The sequence below is a fragment of the Lepidothrix coronata genome, unplaced genomic scaffold, assembly GCF_001604755.1.
Source record: "Lepidothrix coronata isolate B3197 unplaced genomic scaffold, Lepidothrix_coronata-1.0 Scaffold12, whole genome shotgun sequence".
In the NCBI taxonomy this organism is placed as follows: Eukaryota; Metazoa; Chordata; class Aves; order Passeriformes; family Pipridae; genus Lepidothrix; species Lepidothrix coronata.
In genome coordinates this window covers 9,029,518-9,053,019 of record NW_016690192.1, presented here as the reverse complement: position 1 = coordinate 9,053,019, position 23,502 = coordinate 9,029,518, and the positions used below count along the sequence as shown (strand labels likewise).

Sequence of the window (23,502 nt, the reverse complement as noted above, 5' to 3'; positions counted from 1 at the left end):
GATACATAAAGAAAACTTTTCTCAAGGGAGAAAATATGTCATGCCAGAGTAGTAGTTTGTATGTAAAGACCTCAGAAAAGGGAAAATGCTGCACATACAGAACCTCAGGTATAGAACGTTCAACACAACACAATAACTCAAGCCCATTTATGCTTTCAGTACTTTAATGTAATGCTAACATTTTTGTCAATGGCAATCCCCCTCACTTGTGAATTAGGCTGGGTAAGATAAGATTTGTCTCTGGCTAATCAATGTTTAACCATTTAATGGAGACCTTTCAATTCTATGTTTAAAGATTACTTTCAATGGATGTTTATCAATTATATATACTTTGCTAAAAGATCATAAGCTATTCTCAAAAGACTTTTGATCTATAAAATGGAGCCTGGGAAACCAGTTATGAAAAGTCCATTTTGAAACCCAGCAAAAATGAAAACAAAGAACAGAAAAAATGATGCTCTTCTATACAAGTATCAGCAGAATTGTGACAGGTGACAGTGCCTGCACAATCTAAAACCATACATTGCTCAGAAAATCTACCACTTTGGAGTCATGTGCTTTTATATACTTACAGAAATTAAGCAATTTCACCTGGGCTTGGAGGTAAAGAAAAATTGAAGTGAAAGGTCATATTTTCGAGTGTACTGATTCTAAAAACAGTATTTAAGAATTCAGCTTCGGTGACATTCATGTTCAATCTGTGATACATCTGTAGCACTTAAGGAACCAGAAGAAAAATGTTTAATTCAGGTGGCACTTTTTCCAAGAGTGCCATCTAAAAATTCAATTTCAAAACACGATGCATGAGCAAAGACTTCAATGACAGAAGTTAAAGCATATTTGGTTATTTCAAGTAATAACAAAAAATTTAACCATAAACCCATTTGTCAGGAAATACAGCTCCATTTCTAAATACGTCCCCCAAAGCAATGCCACTTAAAAACTCAAAACTTCTATTGCAATCTTTATCTATGACATATTAAATGAAGAGGGTGCACTCACTGCTAACACAAAGCACTGACTTAAGAAGAACAGGAATAAGTGTCACTGTCCACAAACCTTTTCCAAGTTGTGGAAAGCAGAAGAAAATCTGTTGCTAGGCGTTTGCTAGTATTTTTTATGATTTCCCTGTTTTTTTTATTAATAGAGCTTTATTTACGAATTCTTATTGTGTTTGGAAATTCCTGACCAGTGAATCTAGTCAGACACTTTACAAGCCCATGCCCTGACTGAGTAGTCCTTCCCTACCCCCACCCATAATCCCCTCAAATAAGCAGTCAGTGATGAAACTGCCTCAGTGTATCCAAGCATCCAATCCAAAGCCCAATGATCGTGTACTGTGCTGTTTCCTCAGCCAAGAGACCCTGCTTTCAGTCTAGCCTTGAGTTCATGTCAAATCTTGAGGAATATCAGTGCAAATGGGTCCATGAGCTGGGGCAAAGCCCCTTCTACCATCTCAGCCAAAGAGCTTTACCTTTGGCAAATTGGAAGGTCAGGTCTATGAGGCAGAGAATCACTTAAACCAAGATAGCAAAATCCATCTGGGAATATGATTCAGAGCTCTTTTATGAAGGAGGGGGCACCAGATTTCTAAACACTTAGGTTCTTTCTACTGTGCTAACATTGATTACCAACCACCACCGGCTCAGCTCTCACATGGATTTATAACAGCACATTTGGAAAGGCTAAGTCGTATCACCAGGGGATTAAATTTTCTTGAATTAGTATTCCAGAAATATGATGATCAAACTAGATTACTGCCATTGAGATACATTAATATAGAGAAGCAAGAGCAGAAAAAAGGAACAGTTCTATAATTATACAGGCTGTCCCAGTAGAAAAAGTTTGAACTACTCAAATCAAAGTAATGCCAACCAGTTACAGTAATGGGGTTATTGAAAGTTCAATTACATTTTTAAGAGTTTTCATGAATTAAAAGTGTTACTTCTTAATGGGGGGAAGGGAAGAGGGCTGTGATACAGTATAGTAGTAGCATTATTATTTCTTCCCTTTTTAAGTAATAGGAGGTTTGTTCACCAAAATTAAAATTTCCAGCTTTAAATTATAAAAGGAGTAATCTAAAGATATCCAGATAAAATTGGAATCTAGCAAAAAAAAAAATTACTGGAAATATTTGCTTCAGTTGAGTAAAATAAAGCTTCTCTGCTGAGTAGCCTGGATGAAGGAAAATGACACAGACAGATTTGGTTAATCCAGTCTTGATTTGTCTCTATCTCTGGATACTCAAAATAGGGTAAATAGTAGCTAATCTCATAAAATTTCTGTTCTGGTATCAATCTAAAATCTGAATAAAACTGGAGTTAAGCACAACAAATACACCAATACAACCTTATGGTTACACAGAACTGGCCATAGTTCCAATACTGGTTCATTCACTTCACTATCTTGACGGTCTGTGGCCAAGGTTCACTTTTCCTTTTTTGTGAAGACATGAACAATTAGCATCACAGAGAAGAAAAATTGAATTTCCACTTGATATAAGCGAAAAATAGAGCTGAAAAGTTGAATAGGCTAATTTTTCCTGTAGTCAAGATCAGAGAGTCTTTGCACAGAAAGAGTCTGGTTATGGGTATTCATATAAACAATTCAAATAAGCAAAAGCTGCAGATCAAAGCCCTCATCATCCCCTGCCCCCAAAATTACAGCTAGAAATCCTCCCATTGTCCATTTAAATCTTCTCTTTGCCAAGGTGGTATTACTTCTTAGTTTGCTATCTGCAACATGTCAGACATCTCAATTAGATACCACAAAAACACTCTACTCCCTTCAGTGCGTTTTGTAGGCAGTATGTGGGAAGAAGTGACACTAATCTTAAGTTACAAGTGGATACAAACATAAATAGCACCTCCCTGTAGATCTATATGTGGACCCCAAAGCATCCTAGGAGTCAGGTTCTCAGACTCTGAACTTTAGCTGTGCATGACTGCTGTCTTTATGAAAAGAACTCTTTGGCTCAGCTACAGTTGTCATGGAAACAGCAACTTTGATTTTTAGATCTTTAGTATACGTGATATTTCAGCCATATGTTGCATGCATTTAAGTTCTCAATGTATTCCTCCTCTTTAAAACTGAAAGAAGAGAAAAAATGATTTCAATAACGAAGTAAAATACACACCATGTACTTCTCAATGTGGAGAAACATGCTTGCAAGCCAGAATAACCACAAATTTGAGATACTATGGGCATACTTGATCCATGTTTTTTCCTCCATCCCAAACAGTTTCATCTGTGAAAAGACTTCACCTGAAAAATTACAGCTCTATTTTTCTGATAAAGCCAGGAGATGGGCTTAATTTTGCTTATTAAGACAGCAAACTGTGCATTACTCCTGCATTAACAATGTTTGAGAGAGGTTCCAATACCAATCACACAAAGGGTAGTGCTGGGCAGACACAAAGCTCTCCAATACCCCAACTGGTTTGCCTGCCTCTCTCCAAACTGGGACCAGCATGGTCCTTTACACAACCTTAGGAGTAAATATAGTCTTGGCCTGACAGCACGGTGCAGCTATAGTAAACATCATACACATGTGCTCTTCTAAAAAATACCCCCAGTGTCCAGTGACATAAAAGACTGAGCTACGGTCTGGATTCCAGAAAAACAAAACAAACAAAGATTGCAAAATACTGTTTAGCTTTTACAAAACAGTTAAGTAAATAAAGCAGTGCAACTGCTCTCGCACTTGGCATTACAACCATGATTGCTTATGTTTCCGTATTTTCAACTTCAAAAAAAATGAACAGTGCTATTATAAGGTGCTCTACTCCTCCATAATTCAACAAGTCTGCATAGGCAACCAGAGAGACAAAGAATACCCATTCTTCCATCCCTCAGGGTGCTCAATACAGAGTCACAACTTCAGTCCAAGCGAAGTGCACTCTAACAATATTTCTTCATAAAATGGAGAGCACTTTGTAACAAGTTGGCAGTTATTTTCTCAGCTGCATGCAAGCTCTTAATTTCAAAGCCTGGAACATTGATACCTGACCAATAATTCTAAAATTTTACATCTGAAGCAAGAATAATTAATTTAGGTGAATACTAATGGTTACGGGTAAGTATGGGTAAGATCCTTTGCGATAGTTGACTGCAGCAAACTCACAGCTTCCTAGATTACACACAAATCCCACCCTCACAACATATCTATTTGAACTTTAAAGAGATGTCCTTGTTTTATTTTGCACATATTCACTAATGAAGCTCAGTTCTAATTTAAACTATTTAAATAACCAGATCCAGAGAACTCTGGTCTTTTCAACTCAAATGCTGTTAGGAAGCATTCAGCATACTCCTAAATGATTTTCACCCTAGATATCTTCCTCCCACTCCTGGGCATAAGTAAGCAAAGGGATCAATCAATGGTAAAGAAAACGACAAGACAGCAACTTACTCTGCCATGGGAACAACTCTTAAAATTCAAAATAGATCACTTTCTCCTACATAAATATAAATGCAGTGTAAAGCAGCTGCTACAATGAATGACTTGTTTTCAACACAGAGATACTACCACAAGGGTTTCCAATCCCTAATGTGAGACAATACCAGCTATGGAACAGAAATACAAGCCACAAACCACTTTAAACCATAGTGGTTTGGGACTGAAACTAGAAACTCCACATTACATATATTCACAGTATTTGATATATAGTAGATGCTAGATTTTCCTAACAGTAAAATAAATCAGTAAAAACTGCAAGTATCAACTCTTCAAAAGAGTTTGGGGAAGTTTTAGCTATACTATCATCTCCATACTATAAAAACTCTGTATTTTTATTTACAAACTAAGTTGCTACTATCTAGCAAATAAATTCAAAACAATTATTTACTGGCATTTTTAGTTTGGAGATAATATGATAAATTCCCTGCTTTCAATTTCATATAGTGCTGCTGTTACCAAGAGTTCTAACTACTATTTGATTTCAGTAAAAATTGGGAAATGTCAGAACATGGCATCTTGTTAACATAACTAGCCACTTCAGCCATATCTGCAGCTGCATACTCAACCACAAAGGGTCAGGAAGGCAAAACAGGGGAAAAACAATGGAGTGCATAGCAGGGAGGAGCCTGCTACTGAAACACTCCATGCTGGTTTTGTCCACATTTTAAAGTGGTTGGTAGAAAACCATGAGGGTGCAGAAGTGCCATGAAAAGGATTCAAGAATCAGAAAGGTACCTTACAATGAGAGGCTTAGGGAATTCAACGCGTTAAGTTTTTCAGAGAGATGGAGAAGTGAGACGATTACAGGATGTAAGTACCTTCACAGGGCAAAAATACTGCAGGGTGGTGAGGAGGGAGCAGAGAGAACATAATAAGATCCAATAGCTGTAGCATGAGACCAACCACGCCCAGATTCTAAGAAACTGTGGCTTTATTTTGAAACAATGAAAAGTTCCAAATGAACAAGGGAAATGCTCCATCTCTTGATGACATTTTCAAAGCAAGATTGCATACCCTTCTGGAACAAAACTTTTGCTAGGTAGGGATTGAAATTTAAGTGACTAATGACAAACAAAAGTCTTTAATTGCCTTCTGAAGAGGCAAACGCTATGAATCTAAACAGTGCTGAAGAGCTGTCAGGCATCCCCTGAAAATGAGGATGCATTAAGGGACACATGGCATTTAAGAGAAGTGGCCTGGTGCATACATTACCTAAGGGCTTCACTGGTTTAGACCAAAGTTCCAATATCCTGTTTCTGACAAAGGCCAAAAGACGTCTGGAGAAGACATAAAAACAGGTCAAGCAAACAGATATGTTCCTGATGTATTTAACATCATCAACGTACTTGCAATTTAGTAGATTAATGAATTTTCAGATCAATGAATTTTCCACTCCTAGTTTGTCTAAGCATTTCAATAATTGTTTCATGCTGTGGCATTGTGTTCTACAGTTTGTTTCAGTATTTCTGAGGCTATCTACCAACAGTTTATTTTTGATTGTTTCCTACTACTTGTATAATAAGCATTCCTTGCTCACTTTATCCATACTACTTATGATTTTGCAGGCTCCTACTGTATTTCTTGATATGTTTTTCCCAAGTCTGGTGAGCCTTGGTCTACTTAATCATTCCCCATATGGGAGATGTTTTGTTTCTTTGATTATTCTCAGCAGTCATACATCTTTTCCAAGTCTGCTATAACCTTTTCCACAATGAAGGGCAAGAAAGGACAACACAGCAGAATTGCTGCATTCAATGGAAAACAAATATTCTCATGTTGTTCGTCATTTGTTTTTAATGGCTTCCAGTATGCTACATGCATTTTTGACCATTGTTGAGAATTGATCAGAAGTTTCCATAGAGCTAATTCTGTAACTCCAAGAACTCCTGCCTCAGTGAAGACAGTCAATTCAGAATTTAACATATGTAAACCCGGGATTGTTTTTGCTCCAAATATATTTAGATATGACAAAACTGACTTTCACCCGCCATCACCCAGTGACCTGGTATTAAGAGATTCTTCCCCTGAATAACTCATTATCATCAAACAATACACAATGACCTCTAAACAGAAAGTACATATCACAAGTTCAAACCATGAATTAATGCTCAGTAAAATATACAAGTTGAGAGCATACAGTTATTGTCAACAAAGAGGTAACTCCCTCAAAGTGCTGTGAAACCATACAATAACAATTTCTCAAAGGATGAACACAGGAACAGCACAAAGACAATACAGAAGGGGGGAATATCCAATGCTTTGTCTAGTTCCTATTTCATTTCAGTATATCTGTGCTAACTTGCCTTTATAATTTCTACACAGCAATATATCTGCTTCATGTTTTATATTCTCTTGATAATACCACTTTCTGCAAGAATTTATAATACGTGAGAGTGCATCATCCTGAATCTATTTTGTTCCCAACCATTTGTGAAATTATTAACCAACTGTTTTTCCTGTGCACTGGATAAGAACAACTGCCTTGGACATTCAAAGTTTTCAAAATTTCAAACTGAGTTTTTTATAATGGGTTTTCTGTTTGTTTGTTTCACCGGAGGCCCATTTTCCTGGCATAAATTTCACTATAGCAGAGTTTAAAAACACGGTTCATGCAGACATGTATACAGTTAAATTATTTGTTGATTTAATGTTAAATTTATATTGTGTGGTTTCCAAAACAGAAGAATATGCTCAGAGACTGTAAATTTAACAGGCTCCATTTAAGTTACTTAGACCTAGTGGGTTCCTATTCTTCCCTAAAGCCAAGCTTGCACAGACTCTTGGCATCTTTCAGTTGTCTATCCTCACCCCGCAGATGGTTATATCTAAAAATACCATAACTGTATTACTGTATATACGGTGCCATAAGTTTGAATGGCCAGGCTAAATTAGCTTCAGATGATAATTGTTACTGAAACTTATTTCCACTGAGAGATTACAAACACACTGCCATGTTACAAAGCAACAGGTTTATGACAGTAAAAGGTGAAAGGATAAGTGAGGCTGTAAAGCACCAAAAATTCTACACTGTCATTCTGACCTTCTGTTCTTCATTTTCAGAACCAGACTTTGAAAAAAATCACCACAAGCCTTTGTATGTTTTCATATGAAATTCTTCACCCCCTCTTTTTCAGAGAGAGAAAAAGTTCTCTCATTAATGGTAAGTCCTGACTTTATTAAACTTACATTTTTAGATTAACAGTAAGGCTTTGCAAAAACTCTAATGTATTTATCATGGGAAATAATTAATATGCAGCAGCTTTTAGAATTCATCATCTTGCAAAGGGGGCAGGAGAAAAGGAGAAATGGTCTCTTGTTCTGATGAAGACAATAAGTTTTCTCATACTTATCATTAATTGGGAAACCCAGAGTTGCACTAACAAGAAGTGTGTTCATTAGTTGGCCTGTGATAAGTGGAGCACCAGGCCAAAAAGAAACCAGAAAAATTTGAATTAATTCATACAAGGATTACTCAATATCTATTCTCACCCATCACTTCATTCTGGAGCAAGTTAGCTGTATGCTTCCATGAATCATGTCCAGAAAGGCCTGCTATCCATTCACACAGCCATCAGTGGCGTATTCCATCTGCACTATCTCATAAGGGATTTTTAGCAAAGTCCCTCACGGACTGTTCCACAAATTCTAGTAACAGAAACACAGCAGCAAGTTTTCCATTTAAACAACAGGGCCATATATTGACATTAGAGAAGGAGCACTGTTAAAATATGACCAATTTCAATTCTGTGGTTTCAGATCAATATAGCAAGTCTTCAAGGAAGAAATAAGACTCCTTGAAAGACTACATTTCATACTTGCAGACGGGGGGGGGATAAAAAAAATAAGGAAAAAAAATCAATATGAGAGGTTGTTTTCAAGAATGTTATGAAATGTTATCATCTTACAAGCAATTTTACATGCCTTTTTTGTTACCAGCATAATTTACAATATGCTGTTCTCCTTAGCTGATTTTATTTAACTTATTGCTGAGTAAGTGGTATTCAAGCTGCTCACAGGAAGAAGCCACAGAAATGTCAAAGCAGGTTAAATTTTTGAAATAGCCAGTGAGCTCATAAGGCTGTCAGACTACTGCCTATCTAAGGAACAGAATAATAAGCATAACACAGTTGTCTATACACATATTAAACATTGGAAAGTCTTTAATAGCATGATTTTATTCAGAGGTACTATGCAGAAATTATATCCTGTCCCCAAAACTGTCATCAGTCTTCTCAACATATGCTCTCTCCTCTGAAATGTTAGTTTAATGAGCTTACTTCCAACTAATATAAAAAGTAACTAACTCTATAAAGGTTTTATTTCAATGTGTACTGAACATAGTTTATTAAATAATTAACAATGCATATAGACTAATAACTAAAAATATTTAATTAAAATCCTTTAAGCCCAACTATAAAAATTCTCTCAGCACTAGGATGGCTGCAGGACTCCAAGTCAAGAAATTGCTTCATATTCTGTGTGATGTACAATGGAACAAATGGCATAGAAAGAAGACCTGCTACAAAACTCCTTTTTGTAGTAACTTGAGGGCAACACACATCATGAACAAACTCAAGCTTAAATCTACATCACAAATGCAGCACTTCAGAAACATGCAAGTGAGCTGTGGAAGAAATATCTGGGCAGAAACAGGCTTAAAGAAGCCAAGTTCATATCTGCAAGAGAGGCTGCAGTAGCAGAATAAGCATACTGGCTCATTCAAACCTAATTCATGTAGCTTTAACAGGGTAACAGGGATTAAGCAGTTCTCTGCCAGGTGGCACAAGGATACCAATACGGTTTTCTATCCATAGCAATATTTATCAGATTTTTGTGAAGAAATACCAAGTTTAAACTTGAGTATAAATACAAACAGTGGCTTTTTGTACACATACAAGTTTATAATGTCACATACCTGCAAGATATCTGTGAAAAACATGGATCAAACAGATTGTATCGTTTCTGTATTAGGGTGGTCCCTACAGATATTTTAAAAATTCCTGTCCATCTGAAATACAAAGACTTTGTCATTCCCCCCTCCCCAAATACACACATAAGCCAATCAGCTACATCCTTGTGACAGGAGTAGAAGAGTTACTGAAGGTTTCCATGCTTGATGGCCTATAGTGACCCATAGCATTAGTACCAACCTTCTGCCATCATGTCATCTCTTGTATTGCTATGAATCATCACAAGGCCCTATAGCCCCAACCTTCCCCCTACTCCAAGCACAGACTCTTTAAAAGACGTGGGAAAATTACTTTGCCCAAAAGACTCTATTTTATATGATTGTGACTCCATGTTACAAGGCTGCCCTTTATAGTCTGTAAAAGTTGTTCTGTTCAGTCAGTGGTTCACAAATTAACCTGTAAAATGGCAAAAAGCTCAATAAAAAATGTTCTTCATTCTAGCATCACAGCCAAGGCTCACAAAGCATAAAAAGGAAAATTTCCAAATAACACACAAACACGGAATGCCACGTGCACTTTGTTGATCCCATGGTTGTTAGACCACGCACGGCAAGAGATCTTAAATTTTCATTAGAAAATGCCACTCCAGCAGCTAGCATTAGTAAATGTTCTTCTTGGATCTTCACTTTAAAAAAATGGAAATAACATCCCTCACCCCTCCCCCCAAAAAAACCCACACCAACCAAACTCCAAACTCAACAGCCACTTCTACACCAACACAAAGTTTAGCTCTTTAGCAACCAATCAGGAAAGATAGTGTCACTGCACAGTTTTATTCCAACTATTATAAAATAAAAACCGCTAGTCACAAGACTTCCACCAGAATCAGTAATACATGTATTTACCACACAAAATTCTCAAGTACAAGTTACACTGACATTTTCTGATCAGTTGGCAAAGCTTTATACTACCTGGTAGTTCTGCCTGTTATGTATTTGTAAGGACTAGCCTTTTTTCTATAGAGAAGCAAATTTAGGTCCCTATTTAATTTTGGAACCTGACACAGCAAAGGTTGAAGGATCAACAAAATTTCTAGAGTTTGTAGAAAAGCAATTCCATCAAGGCCAGAAAACTCATTCAAATCAATTCATGGATATTTGAGAGAATTTTCATATAGGTTTCTCTTGCATAGTAGTAATCTCTAGAGCACCAACTCATGTTTACTTTTACATGCACATACTTAATATATATTAAGTAAAAGAGATGTAGGAACAATCACTGTATTTCATGTTCCTGCTACTATATGAATACTTCACAGATTTTGTTGGTTAAGTGTCAAGTTGTCAGACATTTAGCAGGTTTTTTCATACTTAAAAAGCACATGATGTGTTATTTTTATTTCTATATTGTTTTAAGATGGTATAATGAGAGGAAGCGAGTCTAAAAAAACTTTACCATTTTCCAATATTCATTCTTGAAAACCATAATTTCAATCCCACTTAACATTTAAAACCTTTTCTCATAATTTCCAGCAAAACAACTACTTTGTATGAAAATTTTATAGCACCGGTTTAAGAAATTTATTACATCCCATTACTTAGCGAAAAACGATATGTGCGTTCAACTGCAACTTTGACTCAAGTTTCCACCCCCCAAAGTGTGCATATATTTAAAACTTACACATAATCACCACTAATGCTCCTTAGTCATTCAGTTTCTAAGGGCTTTTTATTATGGATTAGAACAAGGAGAAAAACCACCCCAAACGTCTTTCAATAATTTCATTCCTCCTTCAAGCATTTTTTTCTTTAAACTTGATATGTGAATAATTTATCATCCATTTCTCTTTCCTAATTCTCATATTAAGACGGCCTTGCCATCTGCACTATGCAATCACACTGAAGTAGGCACATAAAAATCAGCAGAAACAATGTTTTGGGTTGCTCCAACAACCACAAACATTTAGAAAGTGCCCCCACAAGCATGTCAGCAAGACCACGTTTTTCAGAGTATGGTTTGGAAAGCATAGACAGGAAAACCAGAAGAGGATACATTTAAATGTTTTGCTGTTTGATTTATCATTTCTTAGTGCTAAACCACCACCTCAGTTTTATGCTGCATTTTCACATCAGAAAGAAGACGAGGGCTTAATGACATTTTAGAGGGTAAATAAAAAAGCAGTGGGAATCAGAAGCAAGTACATTTTCAGAGTGTTAAACTAGAGTGAAGCCAGCCTTGAAAATAAGCATGTTCCCCAACAGTAGCTGGCTTTTTGTTGGGATCACACAGACCACATGTGGATAGCTCACAAACGCCACTGATCTTCTCATACACATCCTTCCTACTCATTTACAGTCTTTAGAAGTTTGTCTTTAATATTTTCCTCTATGCTTGACCACCATGCACTTACAAGATAAATTTGCCTTTAGGCCAAATGCGTTTAACATGCCTCAGGAATAACTAAGTGTCCTGACAAATATCCTCTACCACTTTTTTTTTGCGTTGGATGAAGGGGTGGCTGCCCTTTCCTGTCCAGAAGCAAACATATGCCATCTCTGCAGCTCAAAGCCCAAAGCACTAAACTCAGCTGAAATCAAGAGTGCTTTAACTTCATGCTCCAAGCTCTGATCTGCTGGCAGAGGAGCTGGGTACGGCTCTGGTTGTCACCCTAGCCATCAGTGGAGTGATACTCTCCCACCAGAGTGCCAGACATACTGCTGGGAGAATAACATTTTATGCACCCTCTGCTAACTTCAACAGCTCATCTGTTGGGTCTTATGACTCTCCAGCCCTCTTATGCACCTCTATGACTGATAGCAATTTTACTTCATCAACCACTCCAAAATCTCTCCTCAAAATGCAAAATGTTGGAATAAAAGGAGCTCCAACTGAATTCTGTGCAGAAGGTTTTACATAACCCTAGCTGCTTTGGCCATGGAATAGTTTCAAAGATAAAATTCAAGATTGTACCAGACATGACAGGTTATGAATGCTACTATGTTTAAGTGTAAGCTTAGGCAGGTATTTCTAGTCATTTAACCTTTGCTTCTGGCTCAGAATGCAAGTCTGAGAGGCAGTTCAAGGACTATAATAAATATTACTAGCCCACTAGAAAATAAGGCTTTCTGGTACTTCTCATAGCAGAAAACACCTAGACTACTGCTTGCACATTCAACACACAGACTATTGACAACCCTTAATAGACAAGCATAAATCAAGCAGCATGCCAGAAATTTTCTAGGGTATTTTTTTATAGATTGATCAAAATATGAAGTACAGTCCTGTTGAAGAGAACATTAAACAAAAGAGGTCCTGCAAAAACAGCAGAGAAAGTTTTGTCTTCACTCAAACCAACAATAGTGGCACAATTAGCACATTAGGATTAACAATGTATAGAGCAAAGGGAATGACGCCCAGAAGTATTCAAAAATAAAATTTGTTTTGATAAAAGTAGAAGGATAGTAAAAATGCAAAATATTTCAATTCCATCTAAATATTCATATTCCAAAAGGTTGGTTTTTTGACAAGAACAGTCTTCAAAAAGCAAATATACATATACTCTTGAAATGCTATCTTTCTAAGTGAAATGGAGTTCAAAAACATACTCAGTCCAATCCCACTTCACACACTTTGAAGTCATCAAATTGGACAGCAAGATCTAATCATTGTAAAAGAACAAACTATTTACTAGGTACTTATCTTCAAAAGCTTGCTTTGTTGGCAGCATCACCAAAGTTAAGGCAAAATAGTTAATCTGCCTAAAAACCTATTAAAACAGACTAAATTATTCTCAGATAAGGAGGAAGGCTTTGTAAGGGTCTTTTGTTTGGAAAAAAAAATTAAAAAAAACAGGGGCAAAACACCAGACATTTAGTATTCCCAAAGGCGCTAATTTGATTAAGGGAAAACATTTTAGTGCTATGGTCATCTCAGTTCACAGGATAATGTATCAAAAAAACTATGCCATGATAGGTATTTTGCCAGGAAAATATCTTTTCACACTTCTAAGAGTGCACACATTGCTGAAGGTTTACTGACAAATGAGATGCTAAAAAATCTCAGCTCCGAAGTTGTCATTGGGAGTGCAGCTGAAATAGGATTCTACCTATGAAATGTTTCATTCAACTCTGGGATACAAAAAACCTGACTTTGTTTCAAAAAATACAGATCCTCGCACAAGCTCTTTTGTGTGCCTGGTACAAAACCACATCTTCAGAAAGTGATTATATGCTTGTGCTCAAGAATGTTTTGGTCAATAGACAAGGTGTAGTATTTTTGTCCCTCAGCATGGGAATATGGCTTTGTGAGACACTACTTTTAGCACAGACAACGGAAGGATATGGCTGTACTCAGGTTTTCGTAAAAATGAATCCCCATTTCTTGAAAGAATAAAAACTTCTAAATTAAAACTTCCGAAAAAACATTTTTTCCTCAATTTACATCTGTCATTCAAATACTAAAGGAGCCAAAATCTTAGACGGTTTTGTTTTGTCGTGAAGACTATTTTTGGTCTATTTAATGTGTCCGAATAAGACTCTATCATTTCCACATTCTGTTTTTTGACTTCTACTCTAAATTTGCAAATCCCTCTTAGAATTAGGAAATCCTTTGCCAGGAAAGAACGATCAAAATCAACTCCAATATAATATAGTCAATTGTTGATTAATGTTTTGTATATTAAAAGCCATTGCAAATGCTACGTTTTGCAGAGACTTCTACTCCTCCACAGAATCAATGTAAAGAAATGCAAAGATTTCAAAGAAAATACAGATATGCTATTTATGCAATCATTCTAGATATGTTCAACAACAATAAATGCAGAAGATAACAGGTATTTAAAATGGAAAGATATGTGGGGAAAATTTAAGATGGAAAAAACCCTAAATTAACTGGATTTTCCTCTCCACTTTGCAGATTGTGAGAGGCACAAGCATAATCTTTGCTCAACTGCTCTCATACCTCCAAGTTTCTTCATGTTCTCAACAGCCTTTTTGCACCTTTTTCAAAGTGAAATGAAATGCCATTGCCTTTAAATCTGTTGTCCAAGATGAGGGTGAGGAATATAGACATATATATTATTTATATTTCATAGGATCATATGCATCATAAATTTATATACTCCATACTTTCACCTATGTATCTTTAATATATACTTTTTTAAAAAAGAAGAACAAAATAAGATCTTCTGAGAGAAAAGCCACTACAGAAGTAAATGGAGAATATATGCATTTTAATTGAAGGAACCTAAGAACCCATCCCCACACTCTTTACAGTTTTACAGCAATTATGCACAAGGTTTGCATAAACACTTCAAAATCATCAAAAGCTGTTTTATCAAAACAGCACTTAAGTTTTACATATGTTTCAACACAAATTAGTATTCAGAATTAAACAGCAAGTTGATGACAAAAAAGGATGTCAGCTGTCATTTTAAACTCTAACCAGATATAGAAAATGGACACAAAGAATGAAGACAAAGACTGGGCCAAAGTGACAGATAGCTTCTTTCCAAATACTTTTTTAAATTTAATTATCTTATTAATTCTTTCACTGCCCTAGACTCCTAGCAACTCATGATGAATTTTATCACTACCAGAAAGCTTCAATAATAGTAATTATTACAGAAGTACTGTTATTGGAACTATGATGACATAAGAATATTGCAAAGTAAGGACAACAATAATATGTTTGTACTGGAAACAATAAAAAGACATGTAGACATAGTGGGGTTTCCTCCAGACACATTTGCAAACAACACCTCTACAGTAAAAATATACTCTTAATTTAAAATAAAAAACTGAACTGTAGCAATGAATTCATTCCTTGATAACATACAGACACTCAATATCAGCCAGTCAACACTCTAGGGCACATCCTGCAATAACACTGATGTCCTGAGAGTCAGCATACTCCTGATACAAAACCATACAAATCTGTGCAGCATGTTTCTACAAGTATCAAGACTTGATATGTTTAGTGAAGTGCCTGGGCATACCAATTATAATCAGCACCAGCAGTTATTTGAATACAGGCAATTACTGACAGGAATGCCAAATGGAGGGACTTGAGTTCTCCAAAACTTAAAAGGTCAAGTGGCAAGGAGCTGGGGGGTGAATAAAGAACCAGCTGAGCCAATTCCAGGAAGGAAACAGGTTTGCTTTTCTCTCCTGAGTGGAGACTTCTCTAAATGCCACCCTTCTCAAGATGCTGGGCTTTGAACACAACAAACTCACAGGGCCACAGGTTTTTAGGGGAGTGGGCAAATCCAACAGAACTGATGGGCTTGAGCACCACATGAAGCAAAGGGTTTGAAAAAGATACCACCCGTCTCCCATCCAGACAGCGAGTAGGACAGATTGCAGCTAAAAGTCTGTACATATTTATGAAAGGCTGCAGCCAGCTGGCCAAATTTCAGATGTCTCTCTGTGCACTGGAGTTCTTTCACTCAGTCTTTTAACTTTTATTTCCGGTTGAAAAAGTAATGCAAATACATGTACTAGTTCAGCTATTCTTCTAAAGCGTGGAACTTTCATTAAGCTTGCCAGGTTAGTATTTCAGATACATAAACAGATTTCAAGCAAAGCACTTACCACTATTTTAATACTGCTTTGACAAGGTTTAAATACACTTCAGATAAGTGACAAAAACTACAGATTGCACACAGTTACACAAAAAGGCTGTCTTTTGATCCATTGAAGTGATAATACATGGAGGATTCCATATGCAAAAGCCATCTAATTCCAAAAGAGGAGCAAGAATTTGAGGGAAGGCACTCAGAAGACAAGTCTGGCCAGAATAAGTCTAGCAGTGAGTGACTCATGGTTGCCAGTCAGTAGATATGGAAATTACTTGTTCATGAACTGCTTAAACGTCCCTAACTTCCACAGCCAGGGGCAATACAAAGCTATGCAAAGAAAAAAGAATTCAGCTGCAAATATGTCAGTTTTCTAAAATAAGGAAGAAAAAAGAATTCCTACAATTTATTTCACTTCCCATATACACAGAATCATAGAATGGCTTGGGTTGGAGATCATTTAGTTCCCACCCCCCTGCCATGGGCAGGGGCACCTTCAACTAGACCAGGTTGCTTGAAGCCCCAACTAGCTCAGCCTTGAATACTTCCAGGGACGGGGCAGCCACAGCTTCCCTGGGAAACAATGATAAACTGCAAAGCAATGATTTAATCTGTTATGCTAACTCCAAAGTTCAGGTAGTTTAACAAGGGCTGTTCTGGGCAGGTTTTTTTAATATATATGGATTTTATGTGTTTACATACATAAATACACAGAGATACATATATAAAATGCACGACTAGTCAATTTTAATTTGATGGAGTATTTGTGAGTTTCTGGTTTTGTTAGGGTTTTGCTGTTTTTTAGTCTTTTAAACCAGTTCCTTCAGTAACCTCCAGTGAGAGCTAAAAAAAAAAGACATAGGAACTTCCAGTCATTCTTCAGAAGCAGAAAGTAGACATAGAAAATACAAAGGGAGTATTGGCATGGCATTATGCCATAATGCCATTCTTTTGGTTGCTTCATCACAGAGTAAACAAAGGCACCAAAAGTAGTTTTTTGTCATTTCCAGTAGTACTACCACTTTTCCTTTTAGACTGCTAAGCCAAAACTTGCTAGGTATTTCATTATTGAAATAATCTCCCTTCCTATGTAGAAAAACAATAATATGGAAGAGCAGGATGTAGAACTCCTTTGAACACTTTCTTCTGAGATTCTCACCCTTGAACTAATTCCATACCTCATAGCTATCATTACCAATTTTGTAATATTGCCTTAATTCACAATGAAGAAGAGCACAGCACTCACATTTCTTTTGCTGTCCACAAAGGTTTTTCTGTCCTAAACAGGTGATTGTAAATGTGGCTTTTTTCGAGGATTTCCCTGGAGGATGATATTGTAGTTCTATGTACTCTTCAACTTAAATTTGTGCCTTACAGAGTAACATACATAGACACGTACTGGCCCAAACCTCCTTTTTCAATGGAGAATCTAGAAAGATAAGAGTACTCACCTGGTGATTACCCCATCCACCGACGCTCAAGGCTGGAGGGACTGGAGGCATAGGCTTTATCTGATTTCTCACATCCTTCTCATCTCTCAGAACTGCCCTCAATATTATCTAACAAAAATATCCCCATGCCAGATGACTCTTCAGCACAGCATCTGCTATTAGAAGTGAAGGCACAGCTCTCACATCACCAATTCTCAAAGCTATTTTACTAAAACCATGAGGCCTGAAAACTAGATACAAAAACTAAAGTTTCTTGTGTGCAGCCTTTCAGAAGAGGAAAGAAATTTTAAGAAGTTACATCTCTTATTTGCACTGTTAGAACCAGCTGTTGGGATGCCAGTGAAAAGAGATAAGATCAAGTCACAGAGCACATCAGCAAGTCTGAGATGTCTTGGTATGTGCTCGGGAATGTGCATAGTTCTGTACTAGTCAAAATTCAGAGATTACCAATTTCACAGAAAATACAAAAGCAGCAGCTGCAATATTTATTCCCAAAAAAGTTATAAATAAATAAAAAACCACAAACAGCAATATAATAATTCTTTAAAAAATTATACAATTGCTCTATATCACACTTTTCAATGGGAAGTACTTTAAAATTTAAAATAGTATGGGAGTACTTTAAAATTTATTCTGAAATTCTTTAAAATTTATTCAGAGACATGGTCAAGGGAAATGGTAAAGGGGAACCAAGTGAAAAAGTATGATAGAACCAGTAAGACAAAGTAGACGAAAGTTCCACTGGCTGGAGATATACTGAGGAAGCAGCATTACAACTCTTATTTCAGGAATCTCAGTATACAATAAAACAGCTTCTGAAAGAATGCCTTGGGCTACTCAGCAGCAAATAATAACTACTGGTCAACAGGGAGATATTTAAAAGAAATGCTGGAAATTATCTGCATAGCTATGTGTGGCCAGAACTTCCAATGATCACAAACTCTTCTTTATAAATGAAGTTCAATTATAAATAACAATATACTAAGGAACCATGCATGCTATATTATAAGGGACAATTTAAGAAGTTTTCTGAAGCATTTTTCCATGCAACTGACAGGCCTACTGACAGGAGATTTTTTTATTTCTAAATGAAGGAAACATGAGATGCTATCATTTCAACATCCCCAAAAAGCAGAAAATCTTATATTTCTATAGTGCATATGATTTAATCATTGGGAAGTTAAAGGTTTAACTTTAAAGCAACAGTGGTTTATTAGGGACTTGCACAGTGCTTTGAAAGACACTACCCCAACAAGGGCCCTAGGCACTAAGAAACTACCTCAAAAATTTTTTAAATCTGGCAATCAATCATCAATTAATTTTTTTTTTGTGGGCTTAGGAGAAGAGCCTTAGCCTTTCAAATTATTTATGTGTTTTTAAACAATAAAACCCCCTGAAAAATAAAATACTAAGAATTTTTTTCAAATGACAATTCTATATGCTGAATTCAAGGTGCTGAATTAAGCAGATATGAGCTGTAAGTTTGTTTATCACTTAGCAGGAGAAATACTCCCACATTACAGCTAAGAAGTGTTTCAACATGATCTGAAGCAGGTTCAATCCTTGCTTTCCCTATTACAGTACACTATGTTTCTCAGATATAGACTATTTCCAAAATGCACTATGTAAGCATCACTAAACTGCTATAAAGTAGTATTACTACTTCACTTCCACCCTATCAAAGAGTAATCCTTCTCCATCTACTGTCCTCACCTTTCATGATCAATCGTACAGACTCAAATCCGTGAATGAGGCACTGTCTTCTCCCACTTCTCTGGCCAAACTCGAAGTGCTACTAGTATTGTAAATACAACTATTTTAGCAGAAGAACTAGAACACATACAAACTTCCCTCTTGGTTCTCACCACCAATAAATGACACAATTTTGGGGAGGGAAGAGAAGATACGGACGGGTTACTTCCAGCTGGACCATCTTTTTGATCCTACTCACCACAAATATCAATGGCAGTGCAGGACATGGCATGGTACATGTTTAACACTAGGTCAGTTTATACCAAAGGCAGAGCTGCAGCCACCAGGCTTCCAAAAACCAAAAGGGCCAGTCAGACATTATTTTGGTTCCAGGAATGATAGTGAAACCTCAACATCTGCCTCCCATGGGCAATATTCTCTATTAGGGCTGTCTATTCCTACAGCTAACACATGGGTACCTACACCAGGCTTAAATAAAAACATTAAGGTTCTCACTGGCAATGAGGGACAGCTTAGTCTGGAGAGAATGCTAATTTAGCTGCCCTTACATGTAAACTTGAAAATAATACAACGAATTGATAGCTGCATGCACAAATCTCACCAAAAATGTACTTCAATCTATTATCACTGGGCTCTGCCTGTAATCTCACCACTACAGAGTATTTGTAAGGAGCTGCAAAGAAGTTACAATGAATATTTTGATTTTATTTTTAATTAGTTATCTTTCATATGATGATAAAGCCCACAGGTTTACAAATACCTTTTAAATTATATTAGGATCATCATAATCTCATCACAGAGACAAAGAACAGCAGCAACATTTGTGATGGTCATTTGCTTTTATCTCCTATACTTCTCAACTTAAAAAAGTTTGCCAGGGTGACTAAGTTTTATCTACATAAAGGAAAAAAAGAGGTTCTCATTCTTTTTTCACACAGAAACATACTCCAATTTCACACTACAGGCAAGATACTAAGTTGTTGAACTGAAACTAAGCTCCTCAGCTGTTCAGTACAGAATCTGGAGTTGCTCATATGTGAAGAAATTGGATAAAGCCCTTTCTATCAGAAAGTATGGCTGAATATTATTAGAACTGCTGATAAGACTGCACAATTATTTTATTTGCTATCAAATCTCAAGTCATTTGGTTTTCCTAGTCAATGTCTAGCTCTTACAAGTACTTTCCAACATGACAGTTTATCATATGATAAGGACAAGAGGGCACAATCTTAAGCTCTGCCAGGAGAGGTTTAAGTTGGATATTAGGAAGAAATTTTTTATGGAGAGAATAATCAGGCATTGGAATGGGCTGCCCAGGGAGGCGGTGGATTCACCATCCCTGAAAGTTTTTAGGATGAGACTGGATGTGGCACTTAGTGCCATGGTCTAGTAACCATAGCGGTGTTGGATCAAGGGTCGGACTTGATGATCTCGGAGGTCTTTTCCAACCCGGCTGATTCTATGATTCTAAGTCAATTCAAACATGTGGCACAGCTCAAAATCCAGTACCCAAATGATGTGGAACAAGACTTCTGCCATAAAGCACCCACTGAAACACAACTGAAAGACCAAAAGAGCTACTTTGTCATTACCATGAAATCATAGTTCTACTGCCTCTTCACAGGCACACACACAGACACACACACCCCTCAGTCTTTTAGTGGGCAAGGAAAAAGATTGGAATTCAAGTGCATTAGGCCAACTAATTACTTTGATTTGGAGAAAACCATTCTCCATACTACAGATCAGTGAAAATATTACCAACCATGATGGTAAAAAAACCAGTCATAATGAAACCTTAACATTTACTACTCATAAAGTACATGCCAAACATGTAAAAAAGGAGACATTCAGAAAGCTGGAAGCTTTTAAACGAAGTATACTCTCACACTAAAAGAAATAGAACCTGAGTTGAAAGGTGCTGCAGAAAGCGCTTTTTCCCCTCCTTCCACAGGTTTTAGACAATCACTAGTAAGCTTCTCACAAAACAAATATTTCCATTTTACTTTTAATAAACCATACAATAGTTTTCCCTTGTCCTTAGGAAATAAAATCAGTGAAAAATAGTAATTAGATTCTTGTCCCAAAGCAGTATAAGCTGTAGGAGTATTTTAATCCTTTAAATATGTAGCTTAAACATGCCCATTGCATATCTATTAAGGAGGAAGCGGAAGTTTTACCAGTAAAATCCTTTATACTCACAGGCATTATGTTATTCTTTTCATGCCAGGAGGTAGATTTCCCTAAAGTTACACACACTGCCAGCAACAGAGGCACTGAAGCCATGGGTATCAAACCCTTAAAAGCAGACGGATACAGAATTCCACTAAACCTTGAGCGCTATATTAATGCTTGCTTGAATTATCTTCCAATTTCATTCATTTTCTTCTTCAAATGTTTGTTTACAGTTATTAAGACCCTGCAAAAATTATGCCTTGATTATAAATGGTACAATCTTTCAGTTGAAAAATATGCAGAATAAGGGCATCCCTCAACTCAAGCAGTCGACCACTGCAATTTCCCGGGTCCTAATCTCTAATATCCAGATCAGAGAGAGCAAAGTGGAAAAGAAATGCTGTGAAGTAAAATCCCAATGGCATTCATACAGCTCAACATTAAGTTATGCTGACTCTGGCTCTCTTAAAAGCTCATTGTTAAACTTCCCATGTCACTCAAAGTCCATTTCTAGTTTTAACACCAAAAGGAACATGATGTACGCTTTTCTTCCTAGAAGCTTAAAGTGTTCATAGTCTAAATATCTTAGTACAGTCAAATAATATGAGAAACCAAATCAACAGTGTCTGCAAACCAGCACCTGCTCTTGTATACACCAGAAGTCTCAGTGCTCTGTTTTTACAACTCCTAGGCACCATAAACTAGCTACAGAATGGTGTCTTTTCACATTCTTGAGACCCTTAATTATGTAAAATATTTAAAAGTCCTGCAGCCTTGTGTACAACAGACAAAATCGTAAGATGTTACCTGCCAGGCAGATATTACTCTAAAAAGATCTATTTAATGCAGGAAAAGTAAAAGAAATCTTACACAGGAGGTTTCAAGTTCATCACAATTCTGTTTAACTACAGCTCAGTCTAGATCACTAACTACACTCAGTAAATGCAGAAAACAGCATCTTACATTCAATAAAACAAATTTCCCATTTGTCATTAAGAGCAATGCCTTTAGCTTTCTTTTTTTTTTACCCCGTGCTTTCCATTACAATGTCAAGCGTCAGTAAAACATCTGAAGGAGTAATTAGATGTGAAGAAGACGGTAATTCGCTGCAGCAGCAGAACTAGGCTGTTTCGGCACCACGGCGGCTTCTCCTCTCCCTTCCCGGTGCCTGTCAGGAGGCACTCGCAGGCCGGGCGCTGCTCCCAAGGGCTCTGAACCGCTGCTCTTCTAACAAACCCCATCGACACACGCCACAGAAACATTTACCTTTCCAGCACCGACCCCTGCCAGGTCTCCTGACCTCGCAGAGCACACACACATGAACTCAGGCCAAGGCTGCTGCAGACACAGCCGGCTGTGCGGAGCGCCGGGGCCGTGCCGCGGGGGCTCGGCACACATGGACCCGCCGGGGCTCCCCGGGCCCGGCCCGGCTCCCCCCGCGCCTCGTCCCGGCCGCGCCCGCCGCTCACCCAGCTTGCCGCGGGACTCCTCCAGCTTCTGGATCTGGTTCTCCAGGAACAGCACGGCCACCCCGAACACCAGCACCGCCAGCAGCTGCAACTTGGGCGGCAGCATAATCCTGAGCAGCCCCATGAGCAGCAGCAGCAGCGCCGCCCGCCCGGGATCACGACATAACGCGGGACCCGGCCCGGGGGGGCCGGCGGTAGCCGCAGGGACGGCGCGGGCGAGGAGGGACGGAGGGAGCGCGGTCGGGGGCGCGGACAGGGCCCGGCGCCGCCGCTCTCACATCGCCGCGCTCACCCCGCCCGCAGAGCGCCAGCAGAGCGCCCGCCGCCCCCCGCGCCCGGCACCGCCCGCCCGGCCCGGCCCCGCCGCCCTCCCGCCCCTGCGCGCGCTGCTCAGCAACCGAACGCCCGGCCGCGCGCCCGCCCCCCGCCCCGCGCCGCCATCGCCGGTGGACCCCGCCCCCCGCCACCATTGGCTGGTGCCGTCACCGCCCCGCCTCTCCCGCAACTCGATTGGTCCTGCGCATGCGATGCCCCGCCTCCAACGCCTTGGCCCCGCCTCCCCGGCTCTGAGCTGCCGGAGCGGGGCGATGTCCCGCCTACATGCGTCCCTTCCTGATTGGACTGCACGTCTTGACGTCCCGCCCACCTGCCCACGCTCATTGGGCACAGGCACCACGGCGCTTAGGAAAATCACAATGGTATTGGTCAGATTGCCTGTCAGTCACCGGGGCCGGGGGCAGAAGTGCCGGAT

The 23,502-nt window shown here is 38.3% G+C and overlaps 1 protein-coding gene and 1 long non-coding RNA gene across 2 annotated transcripts in view; one reads left to right on the top strand and one right to left on the bottom strand.

Moving 5' to 3' along the window:
• Window positions 1-22,966, bottom strand: part of HS2ST1 (heparan sulfate 2-O-sulfotransferase 1) — a 73,939-nt gene extending 50,973 nt beyond the window's left edge. Inside the window, exon 1 of the mRNA XM_017805591.1 lies at window positions 22,752-22,966. Coding sequence (XP_017661080.1) covers window positions 22,752-22,875 — 124 coding nt within the window. The 5' untranslated portion in view covers window positions 22,876-22,966. The remainder of the gene's footprint in view (window positions 1-22,751) is intronic.
• Window positions 5,412-14,397, top strand: LOC108492836. Its single transcript, XR_001873254.1, has 3 exons — window positions 5,412-5,498; window positions 7,520-7,619; window positions 14,284-14,397. It is a non-coding gene; the product is annotated as an uncharacterized LOC108492836 (long non-coding RNA).
• Window positions 22,967-23,502: the final 536 nt, after the last annotated feature.